This window comes from Pogona vitticeps, chromosome 2 (genome assembly GCF_051106095.1).
Source record: "Pogona vitticeps strain Pit_001003342236 chromosome 2, PviZW2.1, whole genome shotgun sequence".
NCBI lineage: Eukaryota > Metazoa > Chordata > Lepidosauria > Squamata > Agamidae > Pogona > Pogona vitticeps.
The window spans coordinates 268,022,258-268,036,566 of NC_135784.1; the positions used below are offsets into that span (position 1 = coordinate 268,022,258).

Sequence of the window (14,309 nt, forward strand, 5' to 3'; positions counted from 1 at the left end):
AATTCCTTCCACATCTCTTTGGTCTCAATGATTTGTCTTACAAATTCTAACAAATTCCCTTCATGCCAGCTTGTAGCTTGTTCAATTTGTTTTGTATCTGAACATTTTAAAGTAGTTGTACATATCTGTATTTGTCCAAATAGTGAGAAAATATGAACTTGGGATCTTGGGATGACGGGAGATGAAATTCAGTACCAACTATTATTGCTCCAGTGTACCCACAAAGATCTCACACGTTTCCTTCCTTCCTTCCTTCCTTCCTTCCTTCCTTCCTTCCTTCCTTCCTTCCTTCCTTCCTTCCTTTTGCTCTCCCATCACAAGCTATGAAATTTATTCCTTGCCTAGATACTACTTTTCCATGAATACATCTTCCAACATCATCCAAAGTTATTTTGGGGTCTTGGAAAAATTCTGTTTGGGTACTAAAATTCCCTGAATGACCACTGTCTATGCTGGCTTGATGATTCTGATCATTGTAGTCAAAAATAAAATTTCCCAAGCTCTGGAATGACACAACCAACAAGGACATCCAGGTATTCATAATAGAAATTATATATTCTGTTCATAGGACCCTCACTACAAGAAATATAATATTCAGTCTCCAAACGGACTGTTTGCTAGCAACACAGGCAGGTTAAATTACTCTCTTATTGTTTGAAAAAGCAAAACACAAAATCATAAAAAATACGTGATCTTTATTACACGTTACCTATCTAGAGTTCTACTTGAACAGGGTATGATACACAAAAAAGCACGTGCCTGCCTTAAATACATTTGTAGGCATGACTAAAATATGAAGTCTGATAAATAAACTTAATATTTCTGAATCTTGGTGTTTGGACTGCCACACAGAAATGTGAAAATAAAATGCATTTATCTCATATACTCCTCTATTTTCTGTCAACCAATCTAATAGATATGGGCAAAAACAATATTCACATTATTATTTCCATTTAACAAATCTGTAACGTATTTGTCTTACCTGCCATCTCCTACTAAAGCAAGGAAAAAGAACTATAGCTAATAAGTCAATATTAGCATTCTTAATAGATCACTGCTGAACAAACATGGCTTTTAGAAATGGCTGTTTAAAAACAGCTGTAATTTGGAAAATGCTCAACTGGCATCAATATTGGTTCTTGTGAGCTTCCCAAAAGGCAAGAAGATTTTTTTTCTTACCTCTAGATTTACAGCCCCCAAAGATAAGATAATTTTGAACATCTGGTCTTAACTCTGAAATTAGCTACCTGTTTAGCCTCAACTGATTGACAGTACTCATTAACATGAATGTAAAGCTTTAATATTTAAAATCTGCATTTTATTAATATTTAATAGGGGGTCATAGGTAATGTCCATGTGTGAGAGATAGAAATGGAAGGAGGAGATGGCAAAGAAATCCAATTCAATTACTTCTCCCCCTAATTGCAAATGACTTCAAAGATTGAGGCACTCTTCCTCTTACATGACCTTAGTGCATATGCTCGACTTCATTAGGGAACACCTTTTTTGTACTTGTCAGTAATCTCATTCTAATGTGGGTGGTCAGAAAGGAATCCGGATCCTTGAGGAATGCAGTGAGAGTGGGGAGAAAATATCTTTGAGAATGGTCTCAAGGACAAGATCCAGCCAAGGTGGCTCAAGCTGGTGGCAAGGTCAAACCATTGTGCAACGCCAGCTGAGTAAACCACAGTTTAGGGCCACTAATTATCAAGGGCCTCTAATAATTTTTTAAAAGGATCATGCACATTTTTTTGTAATGCTATGGGTCTTCTTAAACAAGTAATATGGCTGCCTGTAACTAGTTACACCTGGATGGCAAACAAGGTATGAGTTGTTGTTGTTGTTTAGTCATTAAGTCATGTCCGACTCTTCATGACCCTATGGACCAGAGCACACCAGGCCCTCCTGTCTTTCACTGCTTCCCAGAGTTTGGTCAGATTCATAGCTTTGATGACACTGCCCAACCATCTCGTCCTCTGTCTCACATATAGATTTCTCAGGAGATAGATAAGGTGGTCAGGTACTCCCATTTCTGTAAGGACTTGCCATAGTTTGCTGTGGTCCACATAGTCAAAGGCTTTTGCGTAGTCAATGAAGCAGAAATAGATGTTTTTCTGGAACTCTCTGGCTTTCTCCATAATCCAGCACATGTTAGCAATTTGGTCTCTCGTTCCTCTGCCACTTTGAAATCCAGCTTGTACTTCTGGGAGTTCTCGGTCCACCTACTGCAAGGTATGAGTAGTTACAAGAAAAGCAGTATAACAATATATATTTGCAAAGTGCTGTGTCAGAACTGGCCACTAGAGTGCATCTGTATTTTTCTGGCCTGCCAGTAAAAATACATAACACAAATGGGTGTGACTGAAGCAAAGGCAGCAACAACCAGGTTCCTTAAAGTAATGAGTAACACAACACATACCTGGCAAGAAGTAGCATTCTGAGCTGTGGCTCAGCCCCTGCCAATGCAAGAATCTACAGCGAAAGCATCTCTGGAAGACAGTCATCGAATCTTTTTTAAAAAAACAACTTCAGCAGAGAAGAGCCTGCCTCTCTATAAGGATTACATCATAAAGTAATCTTTCTTGGGATGGGATTTAAAGAGAGGTTGGATGGCCCTCTGTCAGGGGTGTTTTCATTCCACTGTCAAACAACTTTTACTTTCAGGAAGTTTTGATGATTAGCTGTAGTATCTCTTTTCTTGTCCATGTGTGATAGAAAGAAGTGAAAGGTTACCCCTTAGAACACAGTGTGCCTTAATTCTGCTTTGGTTTGAGCTGTTTCTGGAAAAATGGGGGGGGGGGAGCTTTTTCATGATTTTTAATAAAGATCAGAAAAACGCAATAGCACCTTAAAGACTAACTGCTATATTTTAATGCAAGCTTTTCTGGACAAGTCCTCTGCCTCAGACAGGAAGTGTCTGAGGCAGTGGACTTGTCCAGGAAAGTTCAGAATAAAATATAGCCATTAGTCTTTAAGATGCCACAATATTTTTGTCATCTTAATTTTTTGGTTTTCTTTTGGTCTTGGTTTGATACGCTAGCACAGACTAACATGGATACATCTTGATGATTTTGTTTGTTGTTCTATTTTCATTTATGTATTCATTTAATTTCTATACCACCCATCTGGCAACCCAGGCCACTCTGGGTGGTTCAAAGTATGCAATATGGAAAAAAAAATAACATAGCAGTAAGTTACAGCATGTGAAAAGGGCAACAACCTCTGGACTGGTGGAGCAAAGTCTTTTGAGGCAAATGACAATAGGAGCATTGATGGACTTCTGAGAGTATTAGAAGTACTGCCTCTGCATTTTCACTTGCAGATAAGATGTAGTCCTAACTCTGGACCCATGGAACTTCCAACTGTCTAATATTCATCTGACATTATTCTTTATCCAAATTTCCCAAAGTTTTAAATTCTCATCCACTTGTCCAAGTTCACTGGAGCTCGCATGATTTCCTGTTCCACCCACTGATAGCTCCCAATGCAGAGGAATATGTTTCATAGAAACAGTTAAAGGAACATTTTGTACCTCTTTCTCTCAATTTACTGAGTTTTTTTTTCCAGCTTATTTCCCTGTTAACACAATCTATTCTCTAGCTGAGTACTCTCTCCATATTTATAATTGCTTCACAGTGAGAGAACACCCTTGGGAAACAGCATTAAGGTTCTCTTCGGACCTAGTCAACAACAAGAGCTTTTTCTCTGCATTGTTAGCAGCTTCTCTCATGAGATTCACTTTTAAGTGCAGTATGGGAATAGTACAGACAAGAATGAAACTTACTAAAGTAGTAAAATAGGGCTCGGAGCACACATTGATGTCTCACAATTTTTATTTGTATCAGTTTCTGATCATAAGTTTGTTTTGTCCTGTTTTACATCAATTTGATATCTTTTTAAAAAACTGCTATGAAAATTCATGCTAATTTTCATGCACATATCTCCTAATATATGCCCTTTATCCACTTTTGTCTAATATATTGATTACTGCAATTAATTTTCACGAGTGCAGTGAATTTCTGTACCTTATTTTTTACCAATATGAACAATTATGTGCATCCTATCCCCTAATATATACATTTTGGAAGAACTTTTTGATTGGGGAGTGGCATTGCAAAATTCAGAGAAACTGAAAGAAAACAGCAATTCATATTGTTTTACAAAGAGTGAATTAAGTAGGATCTCCACCCCTAATTAGGAGTTAATTTGTGAAATATTCAGTAAATCATGTTTTGCATAATGATACCTGGTTGGCTGGATAGTTCGGTGAGTGAGGCATCTGGCTGTGAAGACCAAGAATGGGAGTTCTGTTCCCCACTGTGTACCCCAAAAGAGCCAAGCTGCACAATCTCAGGGGGGCCCCCAGAAGAAGGGAATGATAAACCACTTCTGTGTATTCTGTACCTAGAAAACCCTAGAAAGGATCACCATAAATCAGAATTGACTTCATGGCACACTATTACTATTATTATTACTATATTAGTCATCCAAATACTGGTGGAAGTTAGGTGGTCAGAAGATGTGATGCTTACATTATATTGATTGCAATGGCCTCCTGTCCATTTCCTGGTCCCATTTAAATGGTGGGCGCATTTCAAGTGTTGGTTTTAATAATTAAAGATCTCAGTGCTGCTAAAACTACCACCTGAATGTGGCCCAGAGACACCATCTAAGCCTGGAAGTGCAGAAGTAGTCACTGCGACTGTTCCAATGTAAGTGCCGTATGTTGGGACCACCTACTCTCCCCCAATATTTGGGTGGCTGTATTTTGTATAGTCTGAAGTTTTCAAACTACAGTGGTGCCTCACTTAGCGATCGCTCCGTTGAGTGACGAAATCGCTTAGCGATGGAGTTTAAACGATTGCAAAAGCAATCGCTTAGCGATGGTCCCTATGGGGAAAATTTGCAGGGAAGCGATCATCGCAAAGCCCCCATTTTTGGCCAGCTGATTGGTGGTTTCAAAATGGCCGCCGGGTAAACAAAATGGCTGCCCACTGTGTGTCCTCGCTTTAGAGGCACCGAAAATGGCCACCCCTATGGAGGATTTTTGCTTAAGGTTAGTTTTGAAGCCTATAGGAACGCATTAATGGCGTTTTAATGCATTTCTATGGGCTTTTTCATTCCGTTTAGCGGATGAAATCGCTTAGCAACGTTTTTCCTGCACGGATTAACGTCGCTAAGCAAGGCACCACTGTATCTTTGCAGGCATCTTTCTTTAAAGATGCATAAAAGGTGATATAGTAGTCTAAATGGGATGTCCATGGGTAGCTGAATTGAAACAAGATCCATGGTGCTGAAGTAAGTCACGTGTAGTACCCTGGCAAAAATGGGCAATAATATCATGCCCTCTAAAATCATCCCTGACAATTGGTCCAAAAGAGTACAACACTTAATAGTCATACAAGCATTTGAGAGATCTAAAAACACCAATATGGTACTGCTGCTGTGACCACTCTTCCCCCAAAATATTCTTTCAGAAACTGTGGGTTTTGGTTGATTTTTTTTCAAACTGAAAAAGCCCCTTTGCACCTTCTAGTAGCCAAAAATTTTTAAAATATGCTTCTAAAGTTATAGTGGTCAGGGTGTTGAGGAATAGGGATGTAACTACCTGGGCCACCGATGTCCTAAGGTGACAAACACTGTTTCTGTCCAGATACCAGGCCTGAAATCAGCTTATATTTGTAAAGAGGCAGTTTATCAGAGAAAGCATACAGATCATACAGAAGCAAAACTTTCTCATAATCTCAGCAGTGGGCATTGTTCAGGTTATTGATCCCTTATTATTCCTGTAATCTAGAGCTTTTACCTGACTCTGAAGATGCCCTAACACATTTTTAAACAAAAAGAACACTTGTAAGTAATAAATGTACACTGACAATGTCATTGTTCTTTGCTGACTTTTTGTTCACCAAGTATGATCAGTGGTGAAATGTAAATAATAAAAAAAACCCTAAATTGCTTTATTCATCATCTACGTTCTGCAGTTAAAATGAATGAAATCCCCTTTGAGGAAACATCTGACTAAGCAAAATGATGGTAATGCTTTTGTGAAAATGTTTAATGAACTCCCTAGTTAAAATGCAGTTATTTTAGAGCCCATTACAATATGTGTTAAATTAATTTGAGGCTACATGGATGAAAAACCTTCTTCTTCCCTCCTGTCTTCATATACCAAAAATAATTGACCTTTTTGTTGCATGTGAGGGGCCAAGGATCATGCAGGGTCAGGAATGTTGGCAGTACAGCCAAATGCAGGCGCTCCAGAATGGGGGAGTAAGGTATTCAGAGATCTTGTCTCCATAATCATTTGTCTAGTGTCAGTTCAAAGTCAGAGAACTTGCCAAAGATCAAACACACATTTTCTTTAAACAGTGCATATTGTAAATATTCTGGCTGGCATTGATTTTTTCTTTCTTCCTGTTCTAAAACATACATATTTACTATGCCTGGAGTGTTCCAGGTTATATCTTATACAGTAAAGAAAAATGTATTTCTTGTCAGTGAAGTAAAATATTTCAAATAATAGAATGTAATCCTCTCCTTCTAGAAAAGAGGGGGAAAATCTACTTCATTATTTTAAAAAAACCTACTGTTTGGATATATAGGTTACGTTTCTCTTGTGCAGTTGTGCAAACAATGTAATTTTGGGATGTACAGCAAATTAAGAAATATGTTGGCATTATCGTTTGCACATTGAGTTGCACAACACAGAATGCAACAGGTAGTGTCTACAGAGATTTCTTAACTTCTGATAACCCACATCTAAAAGTTACACCTTTTGCTCATAACTATGCAACAGGATTTTCAGGCACAGAAAGCTGAAGTACTGGATGTCAAACTAAACTTCAGAATGTTCTCAAATACTGGTTGTCTTTTTAGAAGATGGTATGAATGTAAACCTGTGTTGATTCTATAATAGGAATGTATAATGGGAAGCCACAGTGAGAACACTTCATCTTAGAATGTAGCCTGGATATAATGTATGTAGCCCTATTCAGTCATTACCATATCTGGCATTATCAACCCAGATAGGAAAGAACAGTTAGCCCCCTCATCCTTTCTCCTCACTTTGTCCATGGGAGGAGAGATGAGTTTGACAGGAAGAGGTTCCATATGTACTGTAATAAGAACACACACTTTGCAGCCTTTTTGCTCATGTGTAGAGCCAGTACATGGGCAGAAACCTCTCTTCAAATTCTTCACTACTTTCATAGAGAAAATGATGAGTGAGGACATGTTAGCTTTCTTTCTGTCTGTGTTGATGATGCTGGGTAAAATAATGACTGCATAGGGCTTAAGTAATTGAGTGAGTGATGCCAATTTCACAATCTCAGTCCTCTAATACTCCAAGGAGCTGCTACTACTACTACTGTAAGTATCCACAACGGAGCACCATGGTGCTATTAGAACAATAGTTTTTCTGGACTTACTGGAGGAGAAGGAGCATCCTTCTTTTCCTGCATGCCTGTTTACCCACCTACATCTGCAACGGAGCAGAAATACAGTGGCCCACCTGCTTTTGTGGGGCCTTATCACCTCCCAGAAGTACAAGCTGAATTTCGAAGGGGCAGAAGAACTAGAGACCAAATTGCTAATATGCGCTGGATTATGGAGAAACCCAGAGAGTTCCAGAAAAACATCTGCTTCATTGACTATGCAAAAGCCTTTGACTGTGTGGACGACAGCAAACTATGGCAAGTCCTTAAAGAAATGGGAGTGCCTGATCACCTTATCTACCTCCTGAGAAACCTATATGGGACAGGAAGCAATAGTTAGAACTGGATATGGAAACACTGATTGGTTCAAAATTGAGAAAGGAGTACAACAAGGCTGTATATTGTCCCCCTGCTTATTTAAATTCTATGCAGAATACATCACGCAAAAGGCTGGACTGGATGAATCCCAAACCGGAATTAAGATTGCCGGAAGAAATATCAACAACCTCCGATATGTAGATGATACCACTCTGATGGCAGAAAGTGAGGAGGAATTAAAGAAGCTCTTAATAAGGTTGAAAGAGGATAGTGCAAAAATGGTCTGAAGCTCAACATCAAAAAACCCTAATATCACGACCACTGGTCCCATCACCTCTTGACAAATAAAAGGGGAAGATATGGAGGCACTTTCTTGGGCTCCATGATCACTGCAGATGGTGACAGCAGCCCTGAAATTAAAAGATCCCTGCTTCTTGGGAGGAAAGCGATGACAAACCTCAATAGCATCTTAAAAAGCAGAGACATCACCTTGCCAACAAAAGTCCGAATAGTCAAAGCTATGGTTTTCCCTGTAGTGATGTACGGAAGTGAGAGCTGGACCATAAAGAAAGCTGACCACCAAAGAATTGATGCTTTTGAATTGTGGTGTTGGAGGAGGCTCTTGAGAGTCCCCTGGACTGCAAGGAGAACAAACCTATCCAAAGGAAATCAACCCTGAGTGCTCACTGGAAAGACAGATCCTGAAGCTGAGGCTCCAATACTTTGGCCATCTCATGAGAAGAGAAGACTCCGTGGAAAAGACCATGATATTGGGAAAGAGTGAAGGCAATAGGAGAAGGGGGCAACAGAGGATGAGATGGTTGTTGGACAGTATCATCGGAGCTACCAACATGAATTTGACCCAACTCCGGGAGGCAGTGGAAGACAGGAGGGCCTGGCATGCTTTGGTCCACGGGGTCACAAAGAGTCAGACATGACTAAACACTAAGTAACAACAAATCACCTGACAAATATATTAAAGGGATTAACACAAAGAGCTTGCCTGGATTTAGCCCTGATTGTTTTACTGGTCTGACCAATAAAGATTCATTCATGCAGGCAATGGACAATGAGACCTGAAAAGCAAGTAAACCTCAGAACCCTCCCCTCTCTCCAAAGCTTCACTATTTCTTTTACTCTTTTTTTTTTTTTTTTTTTTTGCTATCAGCCACAAACCTGGCTGCCACTACTCCATGACCATTCAGACTCTGATAGGCACCTCTTTCCCAGTCACGATTCACAAGGCTCTCTCACTCACTGACCTTCTGGATTCCATCTCAGAGAGCTCACTGTATGTGGCTAGAGACAATTCTGCTCAGCTGCCACAGGCGACATGCAACTGGGTGTCTGTGCCAGAGTGGAACAGGGGTGTGGAATAACAGTCCCAAGAAATTGCAGGTGTGACAAACCCAGACCTACTGGGATCTGCCACACGTTAACTAAGCTGCCACCAACCATTCCCTATAAGAAGTCACACAGACCAGGGATGGATTTTCAACAAATAAAAGAATAAGGTTTATTTAAAACAACACACAGGGAAAATAAAATGATCAGGTGAATAAGATATAGTAACGTGGCTTATTCTCATTCATACAGACACACAGTTTGGTTCACACAGAACACTCTACTTGAAGCACAGACCCTGAACCTATCAGTTCTGGCTAACCAACAGACACCTGAACCTATCAGGTTGGTACTTCTGACACACAGTAGTACCCTGTCTGACACACAGACTCCCACACCAGCTTCTTCTTCCCAGCTGCTGCTTTGTCACATCCCAGCGTCTCCTGAACTTCACCACACACGCTCCACATATATATACAGTACAGCCCCTCCTCCTGATGTCCCGCCTTCCACTCCCCATAGGATGGAACTTTCCCTCCAAACCCATGACAGACAGGTAACATCAGTGCTGTATGTAACACCTCCCCTCTTTATAAGTTGTTTTGTAGGGGGAAAGCTAAGGTGCTTTTTCCCAAAAAACAACCTGGATAAAACACACAACAATAGTTATACATACCATATCATACTTACTTATACTTATATTCTAAGTTAACCATAGCAATTAGGCATTTAAACATTTACCATATACATTACATCAATTTACCTTTATTCATACAAACCAAATTCAAAAAACAGGTACATTTAACTTTTTGTCATCAATATATATACATAGTCCATGTTTCTTTCGCCGTCTTCATTCTTCAGGTCTTCTTGACAAGGCGTCAGCAACACAGTTCACTGACCCTCTGACCACCTTCACTTCAAAGTCATAGTCCTGTAGGTTTAAAGCCCACCTCATAAGTTTGCTATTGTGGGTTTTCATTGTCTTTAACCATTGCAGTGGTGAATGGTCAGTGCACAGAACAAAATGTCTTCCCCAGATGTAAGGCTTGGCCTTCTGGATCGCGTAGACTATGGCCAAACACTCCTTCTCCATGGTTGCCAAATGTCTCTCACCTTTTTGAAGTTTCCTACTCAGGTAGGACACTGGATGCTGGTCACCATTCTCATCCTCCTGGCACAGAACTGCTCCTACCCCGCTGTTAGACGCATCGGTGTAGATGATGAACTCCCGGTCGAAGTCTGGAGCACGCAGCACTGGATAGTTGATGAGCGCCTGCTTCAACCTCTGGAACGCCTCCTCACAGTCGCTGGTCCACGGGATGCGGTCATCAGCCTTCTTCCTCGTCAGATTGGTCAGCGGAGCCGCAATCTTGCTAAACCTCGGGATGAACTTTCTGTAGTAGCCCACCAACCCAAGAAATGATTTGACTTTTTTCTTGGTGTTGGGTCTGGGCCAATCACGAACAGCTTCTATTTTGGCCTCCAGGGGTTTTATCACTCCTCCCCCTACCATGTGACCCAAATATTTTGTTTCTGGGATACCCAGCTGCAGTTTGTTCTCTTTGCAGAGCCTAGGCCAAAGCACTCCCTCCCCTGGATTAAAGTGCCTCTCCCTGCCTTCCTGGTCATCCCAAGCTTTCTTTCTGACCTTTTGAGCTTGCAGGGTCTCTGCTGCTAGCTCTAGGTTTTTCTTTAGGTCATTCATCAAGGTGTCTATGTATGTCACAACGTCCTGTGGGTCATCCTGGGTGATCTGCTCCCAATTTTGTTTGATCAAATCAAGGGGCCCTTTCACCCTTCTCCCAAATAAAAGTTCAAACGGACTGAACCCGGTACTGGCTTGTGGCACTGATCGATAAGCAAACAAAAGGGATTGCAGCTTCTGGTCCCAATTGTTTGGATTCTCTGCCAAGTAAGCCCTAATCATGCGCATTAGAGTCCCATTGAACTTCTCAGTTAACCCATTACTTTCAGGATGATAGGCAGTGGTTTCCTTGTGCTTAATTCCACAGATTTGCCATAAGCGTTTCATGAGCTTCGATGTAAATGATGCTCCCAAATCTGTGATTATTTCTGAGGCAAATCCCATCCTGGACATATACCCCACCAAGGCATCTGCCACTGTGTTAGTTTCAATGTTAGTCAAGGGTATGGCTTCAGGGTACCTCGTGGCATGGTCCACAATGGTGAGAATGAACCTGTTCCCCCTCTTTGTGGCCTTGGGCAAAGGTCCCACAATATCCACCCCTATGCATTTGAACGGAGTGTCAATCACAGGCAAAGGGCACAACTTTGCTTTGGTCCTGTCGCGGCTATTCCCCTGCCTTTGACACACATCACATTGTTTACAGAACTCCCTGATCTGTTTTCCTATGTCAGGCCAGTAGAAATTCTGTGTGATTCTCTGCTGTGTTTTGTTCACCCCTAAGTGTGCAGCAAACATGTCAGAGTGCCCCCTTTGTAAGATCATGGGGCGATACTTTTCAGGTACCACCAGCTGACTTCTGATCCCATCTCCCCCTTTTGAGATATTCCTCAGGGTCTCTCTATATAAAATCCCCTTTTTCTCCAGAAATCTCACTGGGGTTTCAGGTGTTAGCTGGGCGTCAGTCACCTGTTCAAAACACTTCTGGAGAGTGGCGTCTGCCTTTTGCTCCTGGCCAAATCTGCTGTCTGTGGTTAAGGTTTCCACCACAGCTTCTGAACTCCCCTCTGCTTCCGTCTCTGGCTCATCATTACCCCCCTGAACTGTCCCCGTGGTGGCTTGTGAACGTGTAATCACTAGCACCCTTTTCACATGTTCAGCCAGGTCATTTCCCACGAGCACGGCTGCTGGCAGAGTCGATGAAATTGCTAGCCGCCAAACTCCCCTCCAGCCTTGAAAGTTGACAGGTACCTCCGCGACTGGCAGAGAGATCACCTGCCCCTCAATCCCTGCCACCTTCATGCTCTCATTTGGGATTACATACTCCCTAGGAATAATATCTGGATGGCACAGGGTCACCTGGGAACAAGTGTCCCGTAGCCCCCGATACTGATGGCCAAGTATTCCTACGTCCACCCCTGCTGTCTCAAACAACTGAGAATCTGTTCTCACCAGCAGGCAGCGCCTGACCTCTACAAGAGGACCATTTTCCTCAGCCTGATCAGCAGATGTAGCTGTTCCAGATTGAGTAGCCATGGCAACAGGCTCCCTCAGTGACAATGAGCCTTGCTCCTTCTGGACACAGAACACAGCTTTTGGCTTGGTTCCACTCGAATCCTGAGGCACAATTCCTTTTAGCTGCTTTAATTTCTCACACTCTGAGATTAGATGGCCCTTTCCCTGACAGAAATAACACTTTCTGGTGTATTTTGAGTCTTTCTCATCTTGTTTTGGTTTTCCCTCCAAAATCTGGTTCCTGGACTGGCTCTGCCCAGAAGTTTTATCAACAAAATGGCCACCCATTTTTGGCGGGCTCTGAACTAACCCTTTGGAGTACTTAGGGTCCCATGTTTCCCTCATGTTTTCTTCAGAATAATTCAGGTTTTGTTGTGCCTTAACCTGTGTGCCTTCTTTTGGTTTCTTTTCTAGCTCCTTTTGCTTAGCCTCAAATTCAGCCCTGATCTGTAAAATTTCTTCCTCAGCCCTAGCTTTTATCTCTTTCACTTTTTCTTCAGTCTTATCTCTGATTTCTTTTAATTTAATGTCTTTTTGCTGATTATATTTTTCAAGATCTTGCTCACTTTGTCTGGCCTGAGCCTCATACTTTTCTTTCTTTGACATTTCTTCCACTGATAAATTGTTAATAAACTTATTTAGGAACTTCAATTCTAATTGTACCATTCTAATTTGGAGTTTCAGTTCCATCTGTTTGATCCTCATGTCCATTCCCCTTTTCTTGGCATCTGCCTCTGCCTGACTGATTTCAGCTCTTTCTTTTCTTCTGATTTCCATTTCCCTCACCCTCAGTTCATGCTGTTGGGCTAGGAGCATTTTTCTGAGTTCTGGGTTCTGCTCTCCCGTGCTCTCATCCTGCACTGAGCCAAATTCCTCCTCAGAACCTTGGTCCACCTGTGGGTCTTTCACTTCACCCATTTCTGCCATTTGGCTTCGGGTCAAGGGCATAATCCCCCCTCAGAACAAGCTGCTTTAAAAAGTCAAGCCTCAAAATAAAACGACCACTTTTTTTTTCTTTTGCCTCAGAACCAGCTTTCCCTATAGATTGCTGCTGTCCTTCAGCACTACTTGCAACAGTTGCAAGCTAGAGCCTACCCCCCTCTGCTGGGCCTCTCAGCAGGCAGGCTAAATCACTTCTATTTCACAGTTTTGCCTCAGCTTTTTTCCCGCCAAAAACAGGCTGCCTCAGAGCACCCTAATCTAGTCTCCCCAGTTGGCACGTTCTTCCACTAGCGCACCTCCCCGTGAGGTACACCTAGAAGATTACCTACGCGCCTCAGATTGTCCCTGACTAGACCCCCCTTGCTCTGGGCACACTTGCCAAGGCTTTGCTGGACCACTGGACAACTGGACCAGTCGTATCCCACACGCTGGACACCAATCAATGTGACAAACCCAGACCTACTGGGATCTGCCACACGTTAACTAAGCTGCCACCAACCATTCCCTATAAGAAGTCACACAGACCAGGGATGGATTTTCAACAAATAAAAGAATAAGGTTTATTTAAAACAACACACAGGGAAAATAAAATGATCAGGTGAATAAGATATAGTAACGTGGCTTATTCTCATTCATACAGACACACAGTTTGGTTCACACAGAACACTCTACTTGAAGCACAGACCCTGAACCTATCAGTTCTGGCTAACCAACAGACACCTGAACCTATCAGGTTGGTACTTCTGACACACAGTAGTACCCTGTCTGACACACAGACTCCCACACCAGCTTCTTCTTCCCAGCTGCTGCTTTGTCACATCCCAGCGTCTCCTGAACTTCACCACACACGCTCCACATATATATACAGTACAGCCCCTCCTCCTGATGTCCCGCCTTCCACTCCCCATAGGATGGAACTTTCCCTCCAAACCCATGACAGACAGGTAACATCAGTGCTGTATGTAACAGCAGGCAATAAGAATCCTCTAGGTTGCCTTATCCTCGTATCATGAGCCTGATCTTTTGCTCTTATTTGGAGAAGAACAGTACACCTAGGCTCTAGGTTCTTTTGTTCAAACTCTGAGGACTGGTGGCCTGCCAGCACT

The 14,309-nt window shown here is 42.0% G+C and overlaps 1 protein-coding gene across 1 annotated transcript in view; it reads right to left on the reverse strand.

Moving 5' to 3' along the window:
* Positions 1 to 14,176, reverse strand: part of LOC144587040 (uncharacterized) — a 267,288-nt gene extending 253,112 nt beyond the window's left edge. Inside the window, exon 1 of the mRNA XM_078386362.1 lies at positions 9,431 to 14,176. Within this exon, the coding sequence (XP_078242488.1) occupies positions 9,952 to 13,209 (3,258 nt within the window). The 5' untranslated portion in view covers positions 13,210 to 14,176 and the 3' untranslated portion in view covers positions 9,431 to 9,951. The remainder of the gene's footprint in view (positions 1 to 9,430) is intronic.
* Between the last annotated feature and the right edge of the window lie 133 nt (positions 14,177 to 14,309).